At 40.0% G+C, this 22,338-nt stretch overlaps 1 protein-coding gene across 4 annotated transcripts in view; it reads left to right on the top strand.

Moving 5' to 3' along the window:
• COL15A1 (collagen type XV alpha 1 chain) overlaps window positions 1-22,338 on the top strand; it is a 247,966-nt gene that overhangs the window by 144,487 nt on the left and 81,141 nt on the right. For all 4 annotated transcript variants that reach the window (XM_067569856.1, XM_067569855.1, XM_067569854.1 and 1 more), the window contains 5 exons: window positions 7,149-7,211; window positions 9,370-9,405; window positions 9,960-10,085; window positions 13,631-13,699; window positions 20,661-20,705. In XM_067569856.1, the coding sequence (XP_067425957.1) occupies window positions 7,149-7,211; window positions 9,370-9,405; window positions 9,960-10,085; window positions 13,631-13,699; window positions 20,661-20,705 (339 nt within the window). The remainder of the gene's footprint in view (window positions 1-7,148; window positions 7,212-9,369; window positions 9,406-9,959; window positions 10,086-13,630; window positions 13,700-20,660; window positions 20,706-22,338) is intronic.

Genomic DNA, 22,338 nt, shown 5'->3' with positions numbered 1-22,338 from the left:
GCCCAATTTTAAACAAAAATTGTGGGACTGATCCTTATATATTGTCTAAGCTTTGTGCCTTCAGTTTGGTGATCACTCATTTCCCAAACTGGGAAAGAGGCTTTCACTAGAGCCCTCTGACAGTCTGTCTTGGCTTGCCTTAAATGAAATGCTGGTACTGTGATAAAACAGGCCACAAAAAGGATTTTTATAAATGTAACTGTTTTCCTTTAATTTTTGCATTATTGTCCATTTCTCTTTTACAAACCAAATTTAATATTGTTTTTTTAATCAGTCACTACAATCTAGATAATACTTTAGTCCTGCCATGAGTACAGGGGACTGGACTAGAAGACCTCTTGAGGTCCCTTCCAGTCTTATGATTCTATGATCATGAGCCAGAATCCCCTTTTTTTTTAAACACAGACCTGTAATTACAGGCTTATGACAAACAGCTTTTGTCTTTCTCATTAGCAGCTGCTTCCTTTTTCTGGTGCACTGCTGCAAGAAAAGATTCAAGTTCTGTGGCAAATTCCTCGGCCTCTCAAGTGTCTCTGGCCTCCTTTCACTGATCTTGATCTGCAAATCCAAGTCAAGCTGATAATCTATAAACTGGTCCATTGCCAGGCTATCATGGAAGGCCTCAGTGGTGTCTGGGTATGCCAGGAACATAAGCCTCTGCAGATCCTCAGCTGTCAATTCAGATGGAATTTCTTCTTTTCCTTTCCATGCCCTGGCTTTCTCAGATTGATGGCTAGCTCCAAATCACATGTCGGGCTTGTATCCAGTCTGGATAATTCAGTCTCTTTTCTGGGGGGTAAATTTTGCAGCACCATCAGAGCTGGGCCAACCAAGTTGCCTTCTAGAAACCTCTTTCTGTCCCTCTTTTTAGCCACTCATTTGAACTATAATGTTGAATTGATCCAAATAAGCCTCCCAGAAAGTTTTTTCCCTCAGAGATAGAGGGCTTTTGCATTAGTTGAGCTGGGACAACCCAACCTGTTCTCTCTCTGGGCCTCTGTGGGTTTCAAAGGTGGAAGAAAACTGTTGTAAATGTCTGATCTTACCAAGTGCTCTGGCTGCTCAGTTCCTCATCCAGATGGCTGCCCTTCCCTTGTGATCTGTGACCTTTCCTTCTGGAAAGCTCCTTGTGTCCTTTCTACAGCCCATCTCAGTTAATGATTCAAGTTGGCTAACGCTTGTCTGGTCTCCACTATTTCATGGACATTTCTGGTCTGTGGCAGTCAGGTTGCTGGTCTCTTTTTTTTTTTGGATCTATCTTGCCATTCCAGTCAGGGAATTTTGGGAATCTGGACATTTTGTAGTTGTTGCTTCAACAGAGATTTAACCTCTGCCTGTAAGGCAATTCTCAGATCTTTCTGAGAATGCTCCAGATATTGCTTTTGTTCTTTTTCGGAAACATCCAGCTCTTTTAATTTTATTTATTTATTTTTAATTCTTTTGTGAAGCCTCCAGCTCCTATTTTCGGTCTTGTTTTAAATCCCACTGTCTGTTTTTGAATTCTGCAAATGCCTCCATTATTTGTTCCATTTCGGGTCAGCAGAAACACCAGCTCACAAACTCTCTTCTTAGAAACTGGATCCTGCTCCTCACACTAGTTTGATGGAGTCTGGTACCTTCTTTGATGCAGTCTTGTTTATTATCAAGGAATGTATAAAGTCCCGTGTCTCTGAAGGTGTGAGGAACCAAGAAGAAAAGGCGCATTTCTTAGCGTACAGCCCCCAGGCATCTTTAGCCAATACCAGACTCAAAAGCTCTCCCTAGCTTTGTCTAAGGTCAAACTGTGCTTACAAGCTCGTGCTTGGCTTTCTTGCCTCTCCCTCTGTGTTCTTGTCTGTTCCCAGTTTTTGTGTGATTGCCTGCGTGCACGCAAACAAACACACACCACACCTCTCTCTTAGGTGGAGTGTATGCTTACAGTAAGGTGTGAATTCAACCATTCATTTAACCTATCAGCTGCACTGGTGTTTTAACTCAGCCCATAACTAGATTTCACCTAGCTCCTAATATAAGGAACAGAACTATCTTTCAAATGAATAAGACAGTTTGAAAAGCCTTACATCACCATCTGCCTTATCAGGGCACTTTTGTAACTTTCCAAAAGTATTCATTCTGTTCCAAAGATAAATTGCATATGTAGTGATTTGTCTAAAGCAAATCTGTGATAACTAAAGCACAGTAGGTTTATTTAGACATGAGTTATTCTATTTTTAAGCAATGTTTGTCTACATGGTGACATTCAGGAGAATTAATCTGAATGAACTGAAGGTGTGAATTAAAAATAGATAGTTTAAACTGCATTAAGCCCCTGTATGGATACTCTCATTCAGAATTAAAATGCCCTTAATTTGGTTTACCTTAATTCACTGTAATCAAATTAAGGCCTTTTTTATGCAGTTTAACTAATCGACTTTTAATTCAGCTCTTCAGTTAATTTGGATTCATTTTCCTGAGTGTCCTTGTGTAGATAGACATGCAAAGTTTAAAAGTTTCCTAAAATTAATATTTTAAAGGTGGTGGTTACTGTATTTTATGTAACCTTTTTGTTACTGTACTGAAATGTCCTTTGGTTTTACAATTTACAGGTGAATGATGAGGAAATTAGTGGTTCTGGCATGGTAACAAGATGTTTCACTAAGGTCAAATAAGGTGGCTCTACAAAAGTGGGCTCAAAAGGCAGTATTTTCCCTCCAGGCTGTTAATCAATGTGTTTCAGAAAAGGTCTTGTTTACAACACACAGGAACCTTGAGAATAATGTCAATGATGATGAATCACCATAATTAATAGTTGCAATCAAGATGTAGTTGACTTCCATTTTAAAGTAAATTCTAAGTGTTTAGTAAATCAGATCATGTGTAAATCTGGCCTTTTCCTTAGTTATCCTACAGATTGGTTTGTAGAATTTGTCAATGAGTTTTAAAATGCTTACCATGATAGTTTTGTTATGGACAGCTATGTAATGTGCTTACCAGTGTTTTGCTTGGAGTCATATTTGTAGAACTAGGCTCTGACACTGCGAGAGGATCCTCATGGGCAGATCCTTAAATCCTCCTGGAGTCCCAATGAATTCAGCCTCATAGAGTCTTTAGAAAGCATAGCATGGGGGCTAAGGTAACTTTAAGCCTTTTTGTGCCCTCCTGAATCCCCACCTGCTTGAGGGGCTGGAGAAGCCCTGGTTTAATTTAGAACAGCCCTAGGGGCCTGTCTAAATTACAGCAGCCTTTACAGTGCTGCATGCTGTGGCCACACCCCTAATGTACCCCTCTCTCCATTAGCCCTGCCCCATCATGCTCCCCCTCTCCCATAGCTTGTGAGTGAGTCCTCGGATGCTAGCTTTATAGTTGATTTCTGCTGTGTCTGTGCTGGGTGAAATCCTTCTCCACCTAGGTCTTCTGGAGCCCTTTTATAGCACTCTGGCCCTTTTAACTGGTATAAAGAGGCCAGAGTGTGTGTGTGTGTGAGGGGAGGGGGGGTGAGAATCTCATCCAGAGTTTTTTACTCTTGGCCCAGATTAGGCAACCACGGAACAGATTGCTGATTATACTACGGTAGCACTGCCATCCCCAAGCATTCAAAAATTGTCAGACCTCCCCCCCCACCCCAATCATGCAATTGGCTGAAAAATCATGAGATTTAATATATAAATATATCTATTCTGGATTATTTTTATTTGCTGTCTGTTTTTTGAGCCTTTAATATGTATTTCAATTACATTTTCAAGCTTTTCTCTGCAACCACACTGCCAAAAAAACATTTTTTTGTTGCCACATTCCTTCATTGTTGCATGAACCAAAGTCTAGTGTGTCTGGGGGTGGTTTCTTTATAAACTCACAGGGCAGATTCAGATGTACTCATCAATTCATGATCACGTGAGTACATTTCTGCAAGGTGCCGAGTACATCCTGTGACTCTAAGGCTATGTCTACACTACATCATTTACAGTGGAGCAACTACATCTGGTGAAGCGGCACTGCTGTAGCGCTTCTGGTGAAGATGTTCTAAGCTCTCTCCCATTGGCTTAATAACTCCTGCCTCTACAAGGAGGCTGTCTACACCGGCACTTAAATTGGTATAACTTATGTTGCTCAGTGCTGTGGATTATTCACACCCCTGAGTGAAGTAAATTATACCTAAGTAATTTGAAGTGTAGATATAGCCTCAGATATTGATTCAGCAGTCCATCAAGATTCAGTAAAGCACTTAAGTGCATGCTTATGTGAATAGGGATTGATTTAAGTACATACTTTGCTGGACAGGGAGCTTTTGGGCCTCATCCAAAACCCATGGAAATAAATGGAAGTTTTTTCAGATCAGGCATTAATGAGACCATAAATTACCACCTACTGTGGTGTTGTCTTGCATGTTTTCCTCTGCCTCTCTGCTCTCCTCCTGCAGCCGCCAGCTGGGGGTGGGGAGAAGAGGGCCCTGGAGCTTGAGGTGTGCCATGGTAGAGAAAAGGTTGGGAACCACTGTGTTAGACCCTCTTGTTAAACTCCATTTGAAGTGGCATCTCTCTATCTTTCTCTGAGACAATTCACTACTATGGCAGCTGTTCAGTATCATGAGAGGATTCTACATAACTAGGCTTCCCCAACTAGTCCCTGTGAGCCAAGATACCACCGTAGCTTTGACATAATTTGTGAGACGTTGCCACTCTAGTCCACTAAGTTGTGCTCTTTAGCTTCAAGTTTCCTTCCCTATTCTTTTCACTACCCATGCAGCAGAACCGCATTAGTTCTGCTTCAGCAGAACCGCAAGACGATCTGTTGCCTTAGTCCATTATTTGCTGCATTTGCATACTGCTGTTGCAAGTTTTGGTTAGAAAGTGCATTAGTTCTGCTTCAATCAGAACGCTCTGCAACCATAAATGGGTATCAGGACATGGCCCTACCATAAAAACAAAACATTATAAGCCTCATTCATTTGTTGCTGACAATGCAGCCCATTGCACAGTGTTACGTTTGGAAACCACCTCCCATATTTCTGTTCACTGCCACAGTCTCAATTCCCTAGAAAAGCTATCACTTACAATGGTGCACCTCAAGTGGGTCATCAGCACTGACTGCAGCAGGCTCATCAATCTGTATATGTGGCCCAGTCACTAATAGAATGGGACAGAGAGCCACCCCATTCAAGCACAGGAAAGACCGTCTCCCTGTCCTGAGTTCTGTGACCTGCAGCTGCCATAAAGAGCAATTACAGGGCAATTTCTGCTCAGTTTTTGCAGCCCTGCGCTTGAACATGCTCACTACAGACAAAATCTCTGGGGAATTTAGCTACCAAACTCTTAACACGTCCCTATGAGCAGGTGCCTCCTAAATGAGAGAAAAATCCCTGGCCCTCTGTCATTTACATGTATGAAAGTAAGAGGCTTCCACAACTGCTGCGCCCCCTCTCTTCCCTTCCCTTCCCTTCCCTCCCCCCGCCCCGCAATTTCAGGATTTAGGCTCTGATTCAGCAAGGCAATGAAGCAAATGTGTAACAAAACATGTGAGTAGTCTTGACTCCAGTGGGACTACCCATCTGTTTAAAGTTAAGCCCATTCTTAAATACATTGCTGAATTAAGGATTTAGTAATTTAACAGCTCTTTTACTGGAAACATGTCTTGAAGATGCTTGGATAAAAACTGCCTTTTGTAAATGGAAATATCGCTTTTACTAACTGCTTTAAATAGCATCTGTTATGGATCTGATTACATGGATTTGTTTTTTAAATGTACGAAAATTTTCAAAGGCTAGTAACTTGGCCAAATTTGGAAAAGGCACATCTATGACACCAGCACGATCCCCTGGCCTAATTTCAAGTCCCTGCTCCAAAACCTATAACCTTAAGTATAGGTGGCACTAATGTGGGCTGCCTATAATATGTTAAATATTTATGAAGACTTAGAAAATGGAGTAGGAAATAGAATTTCAAGTCTGGGAAAGGTCTCGTCATGACCTGAGCACAGAGCAGAGGACCAGCAGCTTGAAAGTTCCAGGCTGCCAGTGACTCACTGTACAGCTTTTAATTCTTTCCCTCTACCTGTGGCTCCTCCCAGAGCCCTTTCTGTAGTTTTTCTTCATCATTCTCTATCTGGCTCTTTCTTCTGGAAACAATAATGTTACTCGTTTCTCCCCAACGCTTTTTTTCTTCCTTTCCCCCACTTTCCTATTCCTTATTCTGCTCTCTCTCTCCCTTTCTTTGCCCATGTCTGACCTACCTTTCTTCTTCTTTACACTGTGTGCCTGAGTTGTCCCCTTTTCTTTTTTTGTCTATTTCTCCATTCCTCTCCCTGCAGTTCTTCCTGTGCCTCAGTCCCATTCACAAGGGCTCCCAAATTCCCTTCCCCGTTCTTCTTCTTTCCTTTCTCCAGGAACCCCACCTCCAGTTTCACTTTAACATGTATTGGGCCTGTCTGTGAGAGCAGTCAGACTGTGCTTGCTGCAGGACCGGGGGTTGGAAACCAGGAAAAGGACCTAAGGGAAGCTTTAAATTATATGGCCAAAATGGTCACTCCACCAGCTGGAGATGACTAGAGTGCTGCATGCTCCAATCACATCCTCTTCCACTATGGCCACAGCCAAGGTCCAATAAGGAATGCTGCTTATGGGTTTTTTTTCTGTCCAATTTCCTGTCAAATTTAGTTATAAATGGCTTTTTTACCAGTTCTGTGCCATCCAACAATTCCCTGATGTCTGGGGAATCCATAACTGCCCTGTTAGGGTGGTTTTTCACCCCTTTTGCATTGTCGCTGTGGTGCAAAGGGGGAAGAGCTGGGTCCAGGATCTGACCTATGTAATAGAGGTGCCAACATTTCCAGCTAGACATAAAACTGGATCCTGCACTCCTCAAACACTTAAACATCCTGCTGGTTGCAAGAAAAGCGGAATTGGGCCCTTGATACATAATAGCAGGTGCTCAGTCCTTAGATGAAAGTTCTTTCTCAGTAAGTATTAGTGTCACTCTTCAGCTGCATAAAGACCAACGCTTCATAAATACAAACTCAGCCCATACGCATCACTAGAATGGGAGTTACCAAGTCATATTAGAGTTTGTTCATTTTTTAAGTTGTATTAGTTCAAATAAATTCATTTGGTGGGGGTGGCTTCTTTGTAGTTGGGACGTTATGTGTAGAGAGATACTTATATTTACCATCTTTTGCAGGGGCCCCAAGGAAATCCTGGACTTGATGGAATGGCTGGCCCTCCTGGAAAGAAAGGCGAAAAAGTAAGTTAAAAATCCAAGGGCTCAATTCATTATAAAAACTTTGTCACTTCCAAGCTGCAGGAAACCCTGAATCATTTACTGAATCCAGCTCCTTCTGCTTGTTAAAACATCTCAGATGGCAGTTGAACAACCTTATAATGTCCTATTGAGTCTAGCCCTATTGTTCCCAATAGATAATGTACAAAATAATTCTGGTGTAATTCAGCCATAAAAAGCAGAGTAGTCATTGGGTGTATGCGAGTGAACTGCCTGGGGAGGGTGAAACCCTTCCTTCCAGCCAGGAGGGATGTATAACTGCAACACAGATCCTTGGTGCAGATCTTCCACTTCCTGTATGTGGGGCGCTAGGGCCACTGGAACGACTTCATTCAGGATTCTATGGTCCATTCTCATCTTAACCTTCTGTCCTGTCCTATGTATGGGCAGGTGTGCAAACCACTTATATAGTTTATTTGCAATTTTTGTCACGAGCGTTGCAGTATTTGGTGTTTTTTTTAAGCCCATGCTCCTGGAGTCAAGTGATTGCGTGAGAATCTGTTTTCATTAAAAACAAGTAAGTTTCTGGCCCTTGTTGTTGCAGAGAAAATCTGGAAAATGGGACCTGAGTGCACCCTAAAGGCTCAAAAAGCAAAAGGCAAAGAAAAAAGGGCCCCAATATTTAAAATAAAAATTAAAAAAAACAAAAAAACCTCATGATTTTTAAGCCAGTGTCATGATTTTGTTGAAGCTGACTCATGAGTTTTGAATGCTTAGGGTTGGCAGTACTGTGGTACACATTGGGTGCTATGGTCCCCTGTCTGGCTATTCTAGTGGCCTCCATGCACACTGCCAACATGCACCACAGCGTTAAAGTAAGTTCTTCATTCCAGAGTTCAGAGCTTGATCTTGTATCCGTTGTAGGCAATGGCAAAATTCCCATTGACTTCAGTAATGCTAGATCAGTTCCTACGTGAAGTCCAGAGAAGAATAGAGATGCTGGTTACAATAAATTAGATTAATCTGAGTCTCTGATGTCAGGGAGACATCTGCAGGAAAGGGGAGCTAATTGGAAGCATGCAATTTTCATGCAGATCATAACCCTCAGAAAGGGAGATAAGGCTGGTTGTCTTGTCTTTTAAAGCCTATTTTCCCCACAGTACATCTTTGATAAGAATTAAATCATAAATGAAGCGCTCTGCACGCTACAGTGGCTCACAGTCACACCATCAAGCTTGCATATCCATTCCCACATGCTTCCTGTGGTTCCTTTTTCTAACAAATGTTCATTATTTGTCTGATATTGTTCTATCATTGCTGCTTAACCTTTCACTTGAGTCCTCATACGGTCAAAATTCCCTTTCTCTGCTTGCATAGGGGCTACAAGGTTGGCCAAATGTTATATTTATTGCTATTAATCCAATTAGTGTGAATGGAAAAATAGCTGTTTTCCTGCTCTGGGTTTCTGCCTGTTCTGTAAGCTGAACACGGAGAAAACTGCAGGGAAAAGAGACAGAGTGAGAGAGGCTTCAGTAAAAGCTGAGTGAGGTAGAAGAACAGTTTTTGTTAATCCATTGCAGAGTTCATAGGCTGGCTCACATTTGCAGTGTCTGGCCTGCACCATTCAGAAAACATGATTTCAGGAAGAATCTTCTAATGTTGCTTGTTTGTTAAGATTCCTATATCCCTTTTGAGCAGAAATTTGTCGCAGATCAAGTGTTTATAAGAAAATCAGGTTGCTAGATAACCACAGTGGAACCATAGTAACCTTAGCATTCTGTGACTGGGCCATGCTTACCATTTGCTTGGGATCAAATTCTACTTCCATTACATTCAATGGGAATTTTGCCATTGACTTCAGTGGGGTGAGGATTTCACCCTTGATATTTGATTCTGTGTGGTCCAAACCTCTAAAACTTGCTGAAATAATTGAAATACTAGATAGCTTCCTGTCTGCAAACCATACCGGAAGCGCTAGTCATTTGCAGAGACAACTGCTCAACTGCAGGTGGTTTTATAACAAGCATTAAAGCTGCTGGTTAAAACTCAGCATTATGACCTCAATAAATTCAACAACAAAGGTATTCATTGCAACCTGAATGAAATAGAGCATATATCTGTGTTCTCTATACCTAAATAATTTAATCCTGCTCAATTAACTGGTGTTGATTTTATTTTACAGGGTGATCAAGGTCTTTCTGGTGTAGTTGGTCCAAAGGTAAAAGGATCAAGCTTTCTTTATTTCTAAATATAGCATAACAACATCCTTCAGATACAGTGTGTGTCACACAGTTTGGCATTGTATTCTCCCTATCAAAAGTTTCTTCAAAACGGTTGAGAAAAAAGCCAAGATAAAGCAAATTAACAAAATGAAAATATTGGTAATATTTTATTTTATTTATTTATTTTATTTTATTTTATTTTATTTTATTTTATTTATTTTTTGCTGCTCAGGGCTTGGGAATCAAGGGCTTGGGTTCAATTCCCAGCTCTGGCTAATGACCTGTTTTGTTGGGTCAAATGACTTCATCTTTCATTGCCTCCATTTCCCAGCTATAAAATGAGGAGAACACTACGTCGTAGGGATGTTGCAAAGTTTAATTCGTTAATTTTTAAAAGTGTCTTGAGATCCTTTGATTGAAGAAGTCCAGGAGATGATTATTCTGCAACCTAATTAAGTCAGTGAACATGCTTTTCAGTCAAACAAATCCTGTAATCACATCTGCTTATATGATTTTACTGAACATTTATAATGTTGCCTTTTTGCTTTAGGGAGATGCTGGAGATATCGGATTACCAGGCCCAAAAGGCCAGGCAGGTGCTGATGGGCAGCCTGGGAAACTTGGGCCTCAAGGACCACCAGGGCCACCTGGCCCAGGCTACGGGTTTGGATTTGAGGTGCTCTTCTATTAAAAGAATTAATTGTATATACAAAGATATTGGCTTCAATGGAGAGAACACTTTTCCTGTGGCTCATTAACACTTTTCCTGTCCAACCATCTTTAAGATAAATTTGATCATACTGCATATTGTCCATGAAGTTTCTCTTTAGGTTTACTTTATTTTCTCCCAGCCTAAAGCTAGCGCTCACTATTTTTTATCTCAGTGGAACTTGGCCCTCTATTTGGTCATAATTATAGTACACTGCTAATTGCTTTCTTTGAGTTACTTTTATAAAAATATGCAGTGATCTTAATGCCAACAACAAAGATATTGTTGTGCTATAAGCTAAAGCTCTGACCCCATTTTCATAACAGCTTTAGTAGTTTGTTAGTGTGTAAATAATTTATTGTGTAGACTTAAATATACAGTGACAGCTGCTGTGGTGCATTAAAACTGAGCTTTAGGTTCTGCTTTAAGATGCCAGTTTTTACATGCTATCATTTTAGAGGCCATAAATTTGGTTCAGGCAGGTCAATTATGTAAGGCTGAAAGATACACAATGCAGAAATTTGGTAGTAACCTCATGCAGTGCAATATTCTAGGAACATTTTCTCTCAACACCAAACAAAGGAAGATTGAAAATTGAAACTTACATTTTATTTATGCATATAGTGCCTCCTTCATTTTAAAATTTGAGCTTACCTAGGGCTCAGTTCTGTCCTTTATTTGAAAACGTAGCTGTATCTCTGAGCACTGTGAGGGAAACAGAATTTACCTCAGTGTATCCTGCCTCTCTGACGGACTTGGGGTAGAGAATCTGGTTGTGGGTACGATTTTACACATCCATATTTTTGCTAAACAAGGTTGGCATTTTAGCCTCCATCTGTGTCCATGTGTGGGTCACCCTCTCACTCTCTGTTTATGCTTTTTTTTTTAATCTACTGTTTGGCTGTTCAGTTCAGGAAAGGCTCTCTAGCTAATTTTTTTTTTTTTGTATAGGATAAATATACATCAGCACAGTAAACAAGATTAACGTTTATGTGAGGAATAAACAATGTTTGGCTGACAATTTAGACTGCAAACACCAGGATAGAGTGATGACCTTTAGAACTTGCCGGTTGTATCTGAAATATATAAATGTGGTTCCTTCAGTGTCTGCATTGTTCCTTTACACTTCCCCACGCATTGACTATGCTAAATGTGGAGGCGATGTAACTGCCCATGCTTATTTAGGGACCAGTTCTGATACCCTTATTCACACCAAATAATCCCATTGAAATCAATGGAACTATTCATGGACTAAGGTGCTACTAAACCAAAATAAAGCTACCAGAGCCTGGCATAGATATCTCAAGCAATTCATTAATTTTTAAGGAGCACCACTGCATTTGTTACTAGGGAACCACTAGGTTCAGGAGGGGATAAGGACAGTTAAGAGCCAGTTATGGTCAGCCATGTTCCAAACCTCAGCATAAGTCAGAGCCCCTAGGAACAGCTCTGACTTATGCCAGGTAACTATGAATTCCAGCTAAGAACTAGGACCATATGCCCCTTGAGAGCTGGTGAAGCATGGGGGTTCTCTGCCTTACCCCCAACGTGGCCCCTGGGCAGTTGATATAGAAGCTGGCTTTGCCACTTCACACCAGTTGAAAGTTGCCCTGTGTAGCGAGAATTTGCAGCTGGCCAATTGGGGCCAAATTTTGCCACTTTGTTACACCTAAATCAGAGTGGTGTGAAGTTGCCAGAATGGCAGAAGACGATCAGAATCAGGGCCCCATTGCATTGGCACCATACAGCAGTGTAGGAAGATGTGGTTCCAACAACGTAAGTTGGCCAGCCAGCTTTGAACTGGAATAGCAGAACTGTATTGGCTTAATCACAAGCCAGGACAATCAGGATGATTGTCATTTCCCCATTTCTAGATGAGAATCCCATCTCAGAATAGACTTGCTAGATCTTTTTGATTCCTGCTTCTGCCACCTGAGGACAATGCTGTTCCTGTTCTCAACCTGGTATGCCACTTTCATTAGGGCAATGCTAGCTTTTGGTTGGCATTCTGTTTATTGCCCTAAGCATGTTTCTTCTGCAAAACTCTGCTTTCAGCACTCAGTAGCAGCTGTTATTAATTATGTGCCAAAACTGAGCTGCACTGGGGAAAGAAAGAGATAGGGGTTGCTGGTTCTTGTGTTTGCTAAAAGAACACTATGTTGCAGAAAGTACCTGGTGAACCTATTAAAAACACAGGAGTGTCAAAAATGACAGTATGTTACATAAAACAGGCATTAGGTAGTCTCTTTAATGGAAAAATATTGCCACAAAGAGACCAATTAAAGCACAATGGAGATACGGTGAAGGAACATGCAACACAAGTGCATTCACCTTGAGAAGTGAGCAGATACAGTTCAAAACTCATAATCTCAACAGATCTTTCATTTGGTATTTGATGCCCTTACAGTTTGTGGGAAGAAGGGGGAGGGCGGGGGGAAGCCAAGCAGCATTCTCTCTTACTTTTCTGCCCCGATTGTTTGGTATGTGAGGATAGAAACAGATTGAGAGAGAGCCTTGCAATCTTTACAATCTCTTGTAAAAGAATTGGCATGTATCTAAAGAAAATGCACATTTCCCTGTAATAGAGATCTGCACTCTGCTTCAGAGACCTTGTCCCCGTGTATGGACACTGCTGTTTTCTCAGCTCATGCTCATTTCAGTGAGCCATGTGAATTGCCTTTTGCATCCACAGTAATCGCCGGCAGGACCCAATGCTCAGTTGGGAGGGGAAGAAAAAAACCTTAGTTCTTAAATCACAGTTAGGCTGCTTGGCAAAATGCCTCCAGAGCCTCCTTTTCTAGAACCAGATATAAATGTTTACACAATTTAGCTTTGAAAAGTAATTACAGTATGTACAGCTATACAAAGCAGCAAAAAGTACAGCTATACAAAGCAGAAAAAGTTTTTTACTAGGAGGGTGGTGAAGCATTGGAATGGGTTACCTAGGGAGGTGGTGGAATCTCCATCCTTACAGGTTTTTAAGCTGAGGCTGACAAAGCCCTGGTTGGGATGATATAGCTGAGGTTAGTCCTGCTTTGAGCAGGGGGTTGGACTAGATGACCTCCTGAGGTCCCTTCCAACTCTAATATTCTATGATTCTATGATTCTATGATAATGGTATGAGATAATTAAATGACAAAACACAAATCTCGCACCAGAATTTAAAGTAGTACAAAGTACTCTTGAAAATGGAAAGTTACTTCAATTCCATTCTCCTGTTTTTCAGTGTGAAATAATGTGGAAGGTTGGTAAAGTGGCAAACCTATCACTCTGCAAGGTTCTTGATTGGAACAAAGGATTAGTGTGCTGTTCCTACACTTGAATTTAGCTCACCTCTGATGCTTAGCAGTGATCTGATAGATTCTAGGAGAACAGTTTTGGAGAAGAATTTAAAGTAAATTTGTTGTTTCTTCAATGTCTTTGTTTTTTTAAGATTCAAGTGAAACTCCTGATGTAAAATTAAAGAGAGGGTAAAATATAACATTCTGTAATTCTTTCCTTTTTCATTATAGGATATGGAAGGGTCAGGGAGCATCAGTACGTTGCGTGAACCCAGAATTCCAGGATCAAGAGGGCCAAATGTAAGGTTTTTCATCTGATTTTTCAAAAAGAATATTTGAACTGCACTCCTCCCATTTTATATTCAGTCAGTCTGGAAGACTTTTTGGTATTTTAACTAGTCCACCATATTATATCATTCTGAATCAGTGAAACAACCAGTGTCTCTTTTTTCTACCTGAAGCAAAATGTGTAATAGAGGACCCAGATCTGTCTCTCTCAGATCTGTGTCTCACAGGTGAACTCTGGAGTGATTGTCCTGGTTTTGATTGAGTTGCTTTAGATTTATAGCACTAAATTAGTATCAATAAGTTGCCCAGAAAATCTGTGTTGGTTGGTTGGTTGATTTAGTTTAAATAATTTGCTGATCTGTTTGTTTTAAAAGTTTATAGGATAAAGTGCTGTTTTCCTTTCATTATCTCCTTATCTGTCTCTTCCCTTCAGCTTTAATACATGCTTTTGTGTCACCTAACATTGAAAAAAACCCAAACAAACAAAACTTCTCCTTCCTCCTCTTTTGTTCTCCAGCCCCACTGATCAAGCTGTCTAGTTCCGTAACCTTAATTTTTAAATTAACAAGCTATTCAGGAGAAAGAATTAGGTGTCATTGTGTACAGGTCAGTGAAAAGTTCTGCTCAATGTGCAACAGCTGTCAAAAAAACAAGTAAGACTGTACATATACTGAAAGAGGAAATATACTGAAGATATTATAATGCAATTAATCAAATCTATTTGTCCCCATACTTGGAATATTCTGTTCAGTTCTGGTCATCTTAGTTCAAAAAAGAGGTATTTAAAAGAGGAGGGGTCCAGAGATGGGCAATAAAAAGAATTACAGGCTTGGCGATGATTCTGTATTAGAAGAGGTTGAAATGATGAAGAATGCTTAGTTTAGCAAGGAGATGAATAAGCATGTACATAACAGCCAAGTATACAAAATAATGAGGAGAAGGTAAATATACCCAGTTTCATAACTCAAGGTCAAGGGAACAGTCAGGGAAATTGAAAGGCAACACATTCAAAAAAGAGAAGAAAACAATCATTTTACATAATGTACAGCCAACTTGTGGCTGCCACAAAGTGCCACAAAAGTGAAGTCAAAATCTTATCAGGATCCAGAGAGTGATTGGACATTTATACAAATGATAAAAACATCTCTGGAGATGTTAACTACATTAGCTAGGATACAATTTTTTTTAGATTGAATATTGCACTCATGTATCATGGCACAAGCCAATCTCTGACTGATTTCTCCTATAGATAGTTTTTTTCCACAACTGTCCACTAATGTGTTTCTTGCATCTTCTGAAGCATCTGGAACTATCCACAGCAGGATATTGAACTAGACAGACCACTGCTCTGATCTGGTATGGCAATTTCTATGTTCTTCCTCTAACTCTCCATGTATCTATTATAATTTAGCTTTTCCCCCCTCTATTCCATTTACATTGATTTTTCAGAGGTCTCTAATGACCAGCTGCTCATTAAGTCTAAAAGCCTCTGCTTCTGTCTCATACTCCTTCATCCTTTGCACTCTGCAGCCTTTGATTATTCAGTATCCATGGTCACTGTCACTCTCTGATTATGATGACCCTCCTCGTTCATAAACCCCAAAATACAAACTCAGGGAGTTTGTGAAAACCCTTCTACTCCCTCTTCCATACCACACAGACTGATGCAGGATCAGCCCCTAGTTTCCTTTATTTTCCAAAATTGCTTTCCTGAATTCAAATGCTTTTGTGCTGCTGTGTTCTGTAAACTATTCACATAGCTATAGCTATAAACTGAATTAACGTAGCTTGTGATTAGAGCTGGGAAAATAATGGATTTTTGGGGTCACTGGTAACTTCAAAATGTTTTAAAATATCTATATTGTTTCAGGTTGAACTAAGAGACTTTTAAGTGTGTATGTATTGAAAAGTTAAAAAAAAAAAAAAAAAAAAAGCTTCAGGTCAAACAAAACATCATTTTGTTCAATCCAAAATGAAACATTTCATTTCAGTTTTGAGCATTTTTAAATGTGTTTTTAGGTAAAAAGAATTAAAGGAAATTTCAAAATAAAACATCATTTCAAGCCAAAAAATTGAAACTATGTTGTTTAAAATATGTTAAATCAAAATGTTTAGATTTTTTTCCAAAATCAGCAATTAAGTGAAATAGATACAAATTCACTACTTCCCTAATGTTCAGAAGCAGATTCAGACATGCATTCTGTAGTGAAATGAAAGTAAGTCCTTAAAAGTGCATTTCAGTGTCCCACCATATATGGTACCTCAACTATAATTGGCAGACCTGTGAAACACACCACTTGGAATGACACACTGGGTTAATATACTGACCTTTCGCCTTCAGAGACCTAGCTATAAGTTCTGAGTTTTAGGTCAAACAGAATAATTAGGACATTTATTTTTCTCACAAAGCCATCATATGTTTGGGCACAATAGGATGTTTCTGCTTAAAACCAGTTGAACAATGGCAGAGTAGTGAATATTGCAGGTGAGGACTGAAATGGATTGAGAATGATGCACATACCTGCCCTTTGGGTGCTTGGCTTCACAGCTCTGTTAGTTGCTCAGTTTCACGAGCACTGCACCAGTAAAAACAAACATATTTATAAGCAATTCCCAGTCAGCTATAAGAGTAACTCAGACCCTTCATTCTTCCCCCTTAGCTATACTTTCTCTTGATTTGCATGACATGTAAATAACAGAAAAAACAGATTTAAATAAAAAATAAACAATACCTTTCCAGCATTAGCAGGTAATTCACACGTAACTCCAAAACGAAAACTCCTGGGTGTATTTACAGTTTGACTAGTAACGCTTAGAATGACATTGTTCCCATTAGAACAATGATCCCAAGATGGCCTGATCCTGCAAGTTTTACTCGTGCGAGTAATCGTGCTGCAAGAGAGTAGTCCTGTTCATTTCAGTTATGCTACTTGAATGTGGGTTGCAGGATGGAGCCATTAATCAGTATGTCTTGTGCTTCATTTTTCTTTCAGCCTCCAGTAAAAAGCTTTCAGAGTTCTTAGCCATTGCAGAACTTGCCCTGCTTCCAGCCCAATCTTTAATCAGTACCTGCTGAGTTCTGCTTAATAGAATTTGGAGTCAGGACAAGTGAAGAGTGAGTGGGTCCTTTCCAGTTAGAAGATAAGTTGTGAGCCCTCTAGAAAAGCAGCGCATTAAGGACGTAGCAGTTATCTAGCCTTTTTCCCACTCTGATGTAAGCTTTAGAGTTCTGCAGAGAGTTCACATCACTGGCAGTTGGGGTTTTTTGACTTATTTGGACCAGATTCACTCTGTCTAAAGCAGGAAAGTACCAAATGCCCCTTTCTGAGACAGCCAGGGCTGGAGCATGGTACAGTTTCCTCTATCACCCTCCCTAGAATTTTTGCTAGTGTGAGCAACTCTAAAATCCATCAGGGACTCTATGCGAGTGCTCTCTTGGGTGGGGAGGGTGCACTGAATCAGTGTGTTCCCAGCCACATTGGTCAAGCCTTCGTTATAGCAGTGCCACCCACTATTTAGGCTGTGCTACCTGGTGGTGGCCAGGTTTCTGCCACTTCCCATTACCACAACCACCCTCGTTGCAGACTTTGCCCTTCGAGTTTGCTCCATTCGAAGCCAGCATAACTCTGGGGGAAGGGACCTGGCCCCCCAGTCTGGAGAGATAGCTGAATGCTGGAGCTAACACTGTGCCAGGGACCAGTTTTAAAAGCCAGTGGCTGAAATTATCTGATGCTGCACTTATTGGGAGTCATGGTGCTGAAACTTCATTTGACCCAGGTTTCATTTTTAGGGAATGCATCATCTCTTTATATTCTGTTTTAAATAATAAGAAAGAGTAGCCAAAACCACCATATCACAAAAATAAGAACAGCAGCCAGACAGCTGAAATTATCAAGCAGCCAAAAATTGCTCCCCTCCCCCTTTGAACTGTCTAGGTGACACCCTTACTCTCAGCATTGCTTTTGATGCAGGTGTCGTTTCCATGTTACTCTGCTGTAACCAACAGATAAGATGCCTTATTGTTTTTTAACAAAACTCTGCAAGTTTTGCTCTCTGTTGTCCCACGTGGGCTTTCCATGGCTTGGGCCAATAAAGCAGACACGCACATACTTTCTTCTAATCATGAAAATGATTTCAGACATTTGCTAATACTGCAGAAAATCTTTGCCATTGTGCGTCACTTACATCCTGTAAGCTCTAGAGGTTTCTGGCTGTGTTAAAAGGAAGATTGTCTGCTTCTGTCCCAATTTCTTTTAGATGGGATTGTAATTTCCCAAAGAGAAATGGAACGAAAGATTCATATTATCATTTTGTTTGTAATTAATAGTGAAAACTATAAAACCATGACAATCTGCTCTATTGTTCATATAAACCTTTAATTCAACCTTGAATTAAGAAATTGGCAGTTCTGTTTAAAGCAGAGGTGCCAAGCCTATTTGGTGAGGATGGCTGAATTCTATTCTTAATTATAGTCTGTGGGCTGGCTATAATTTTAGGGCTTGCTACTCCCTCCCACCAAAGATTAAGGGTAGAATATGGCTTTTATGTAGTAATTAAATATTTAATTATTGTTTGTTCAGTGCCTTGTTGTCAAATTCAACTTCACTCTGACTCCTTTTCCATTCTATCAGCTCAAATGATCAACAGTGAGACAGTTAATGTTGACATCCAAGTATCGTCATAGGGCTTTAGAGCTGACACCCCATTGAGATTAAGAGGCAGGGGAGTTCACACCTCTGAGTCATTGTTTCAGGTGTCTGCAGACTTGGAAACACAGCACTGCACTGGTTATACCTGCAAGGGCAGCTCTACTTTCAGAACTTTAGCAAAAGCAGCTATATTTGTAAATGTTAAACCTCTCTCCCCAAACTGTACCAGGGTACTACACCAATTCTATGTGACCATGAGTCTTCAGTTCACTTCACCTCAAGTACGTTCCACAGCCTTTTGTAAGAACATGTGCTTTATCACTCAGTCACCAACTGGAAGTAGGTTTCACTCAAAAACTCCCTACCATATGTCTGCAAATGTGATTTAAAGAATAGCCCTATTTTAATCTATTCCATTCAGAAGGGACTTCTTTTGAGACAGTAGGTGATCCAGTGCGGATTGTAATGTGTGCACACAGGAATTGAGTGAGGGCAGTGCCAGCAACATTAATGTGGTCATTTCTTGACTTTTGAGTGCCTCACTTTGCAATCATATGTTTCTTTTGTATTTAATTTCCTGCATTCTTTACAAAGGAAAATGAAGAAATGAAGACTTTGTGCTATGCTTATCTATTTGCTAGACACCAGTGGAAAGCTCTGTAATGCACAATATGTGCTGCTGATCAGTGCTCTTGCTTTATTTCATGGATTCTTTTTTCCTATGGGCTTGTCTACACTTGAAATCCTACAACAGCACAGCTGCACTGCTGCAGCACTTCTGGTGAAGACACTCTGAGCTGAAGGGAGAGAGCTCTCCTGTTGGCTTAATAACTCCACTTCTGTGAGAGGTGGTGTCGAAAGAAGCTCTTCCACTAACATAGCACTATCTATATCAGTGCTTAGCTCGGTGTAATTACATTGCTCAGGCGTGTGGATTATTCACTCAAGAAAGAGATCTTGAAGTCATTGTGAATAGTTCTCTGAAAACATCCACTCAATGTGCAGTGGCAGTCAAAAAAGCTAACAGAATGTTTGGAGTCATTAGGAAAAGGATAGATAATAAGACAGAAAATACCATATTGCCTCTATATAAATCCATGGTATGCCCACATCTTGAATACTGCATGCAGATCGGTCGCCCCATCTGAAAAGATGTATCTGAATTGGAAAAGGTACAGAAAAGGGAAAACAAAAATGATTAGGGGTATGGAATAGCTTCCATGTAAGGAGAGTTTAAGAAGAGTGGGACTTCCAGCTTGGAAAAGAGACAACTAAGGGGGGATTTGAGAGAGGTCTCTAAAATCGTGACTGGTCTGGAGAAAGTAAATAAGGAAGTATTGTTTACTCCTCATAATACAAGAACAGGGATCAAATGTTTTAAACCTGCTGCCTATTAATTCCAAACAAAAGGAAGTATTTCTTCATTCAGTGTATAGTCAACCTGTGGAACTCTTTGCTAGAGGATGTTGTGAAGGCCAAATGTATAACGGGGTTCAAAAAAGAACTGGATAAGTTCATGGAGGATAGGCCCATCAATGGCTATTAGCCAGGATGGGCAGGGATGCAAAACTATGCTCTGAAGTGTCGTTAGCCTCTGTTTTCCAGAAGCTGGGAATGGGTGACAGGATGAATCACTTGATGATTACCTGTTCTGTTCATTCGCTCTGAAGCACCTTGCATTGGCCACCATCAGAAGACATGATACAGAGCTTGATGGGCCATTGATCTAACTCAGTATGGCCATTTTTATGTTCTTAAGTCGGGTGTTTTAAATGTTTATAAATCACAAGCAGTTCTCACTAGACCACCAAAAATCACATCTTCAAGATAAGGAATAAGTTCCTGCCAAATTTTTACATTTTATCATCTACCATTTCCAGACTAGAACCGCTCAAAAAAAAAAGTCACAAAGATGTATTTTATAAGGGAAAAATCTTTTTTTTTTTTTTTTTTTTTTTTTTTTTACTCTCCTCAATCTTAAAAATGGCAACACCATTTTGATTTAAACTTGCAAAAATATTGCTTCCAGACTGAGAACATATCTTCAGAATTTCAGTCAGTTAGATAAATGATTTTAAAAAATTATAAGCAACTGAAAGCAACTCCTTAGAACAGAAATACATGGGCATCTTTACATATAGCTGTCACTATATATTATCTGCCTATTATAAGAAAATATTAAGCGGATAGACTTTAAAATATATTTTTTTTAAATTTTGTTGATACTGCTGCTAAGAGACTTTTCTATGATTGTGATTGTGAACTTGTTTGTTACTGAGATAAAAATGAATATTAAATACCAATAAACTCAACATACTTTGTAGGGTCCTGTTGGGGAGACTGGACAGCGTGGGCCAATGGGACCAAAGGTAATTGATATAACAAACTCAATTTGAAAGCCATCATATTTTTGTATTTTGCATTGGAGTTAGCCTTGGTTTGTTATATTTACAGTAATTTGGGTCACTATTGCTTTTGTTCTTGTACACTAAAGCTTTCTCTTTTTAAAAAAAAACCAAAAATATTTCCTGGTTAACATTCACATATCCTAAATACCATTGGCCAAATTTTGCTTTCAGTAACAACAATGTAATTTTGGAGTTAGTTAATCCACTTTTGCATCAGTGTAGTAAGAGCAGTATTTTGCCCAGTATGTTTAGCTAAATATGTAATTAAATGTTATATGTAAGGCCTTTCATTTCCAGATTTTATTTATTTATTTTTCTCAGGAATTTATCAGTGTTTGTTTAAAAAATTTAAAAAGAGGTGAAAATCAATGCAAAAAAATTACCTGGAAAGCCATCATGTTAAATATCAGGTTTAGTATTGTGGGTCAGGAGGGCGTAAAAAAGGCAATAAGTAGAGAAAAATGAGTTTGTTTATGAAACCATTATATCAAATCCCCATTACAAAAAAAACCTTTTACAAACCAGTTTACTGTTGGTGACTTGTTCTGTTACACTTGATATAAAGTGACTTGAGTGCGAATTCCAAAAGTCCTGGCTATTGTAGTCTCACAGCAGCTTTTTTCAAGGTGTCTCAGCACTTCTCAGCTCACTCCCCAAGCTTATAGGGGATTGGAGCAATCTCTTCCTAGTCCAGAGACAGGAGGGGACTCAGTCCAGCTGGTGAAATGGATCCAACTCTGTGCCCTGGAGTTCCTGTCTGGGTAGTGACGTGTCCCTAGGCCCAGCTACTCATAGGGGCCATCATGGGGAAGCAGGTTCCCAGTGGGGAAGAGGGGTTGCCCAAAACACTGATGGGAGAGGGAGATGGGTGGAAAGGGAGTGTCCTGCAAGGTGGTGGGGAGAAGAGATAAGCTTGTCTGCCCTGTGGCCATGCTGAAGAGCCAGGATCAGAAGGAAGAAAGGTAGGATGATCTGTGGTTAAAGAACTGAAATGGATTTACAAGATATTCCCAGCTATGCCACAGATTTCCTGTCTGAACTCGGGCAAGTTATTTAATCTCTCAGTGCCTCACCTCCTCTTTTGTAAAATGGGGATAATATTTGGTTGCCTCACAAGGATGTTGTAAGGATAAATTCCATGGAGCTAAATATCTTTGAGAATCTGGGCCTCAAATATTAACGGGATGTGCCTAGATGGATAGATGGTCCCATGTCTATTACATTTGTCTCCCAAACCAGTTATGCATGACATACCTTTCTCTTAGTAGCTGGTAGGAATGGATAATCCTCTGTGAATTATTATATGGATTTTAACACATCAACTGTTACCCTTCATTTAAAACAAGCTTTTTGTTGACAGCTCTTGAGTGATTCCTGCCCAGACAATGAAAGGGTATAATTTTTCCCATTGCCTTGCACCTAATGAAGTAATTTACTTCAGTGCAAAGTGGGTATAATGTGGATGTACCATGTCACCATTCTAAGCCAGTGGTGGGGTTTTACACCAACTTTTCACAGATGAAACTGATTTTCATTACCTTGTGAAGTCAGATGCAAAATGCAGTTTTCACCTACTTTGAGTGACAAAAGGCTG

Source organism: Emydura macquarii, unplaced genomic scaffold, assembly GCF_026122565.2.
Source record: "Emydura macquarii macquarii isolate MOO-44397 ecotype Brisbane River unplaced genomic scaffold, CSIRO-AGI_Emac_v2 contig_2948, whole genome shotgun sequence".
NCBI classification, from domain to species: domain Eukaryota; kingdom Metazoa; phylum Chordata; order Testudines; family Chelidae; genus Emydura; species Emydura macquarii.
This window is presented reverse-complemented; position numbering and strand designations above follow the sequence as displayed.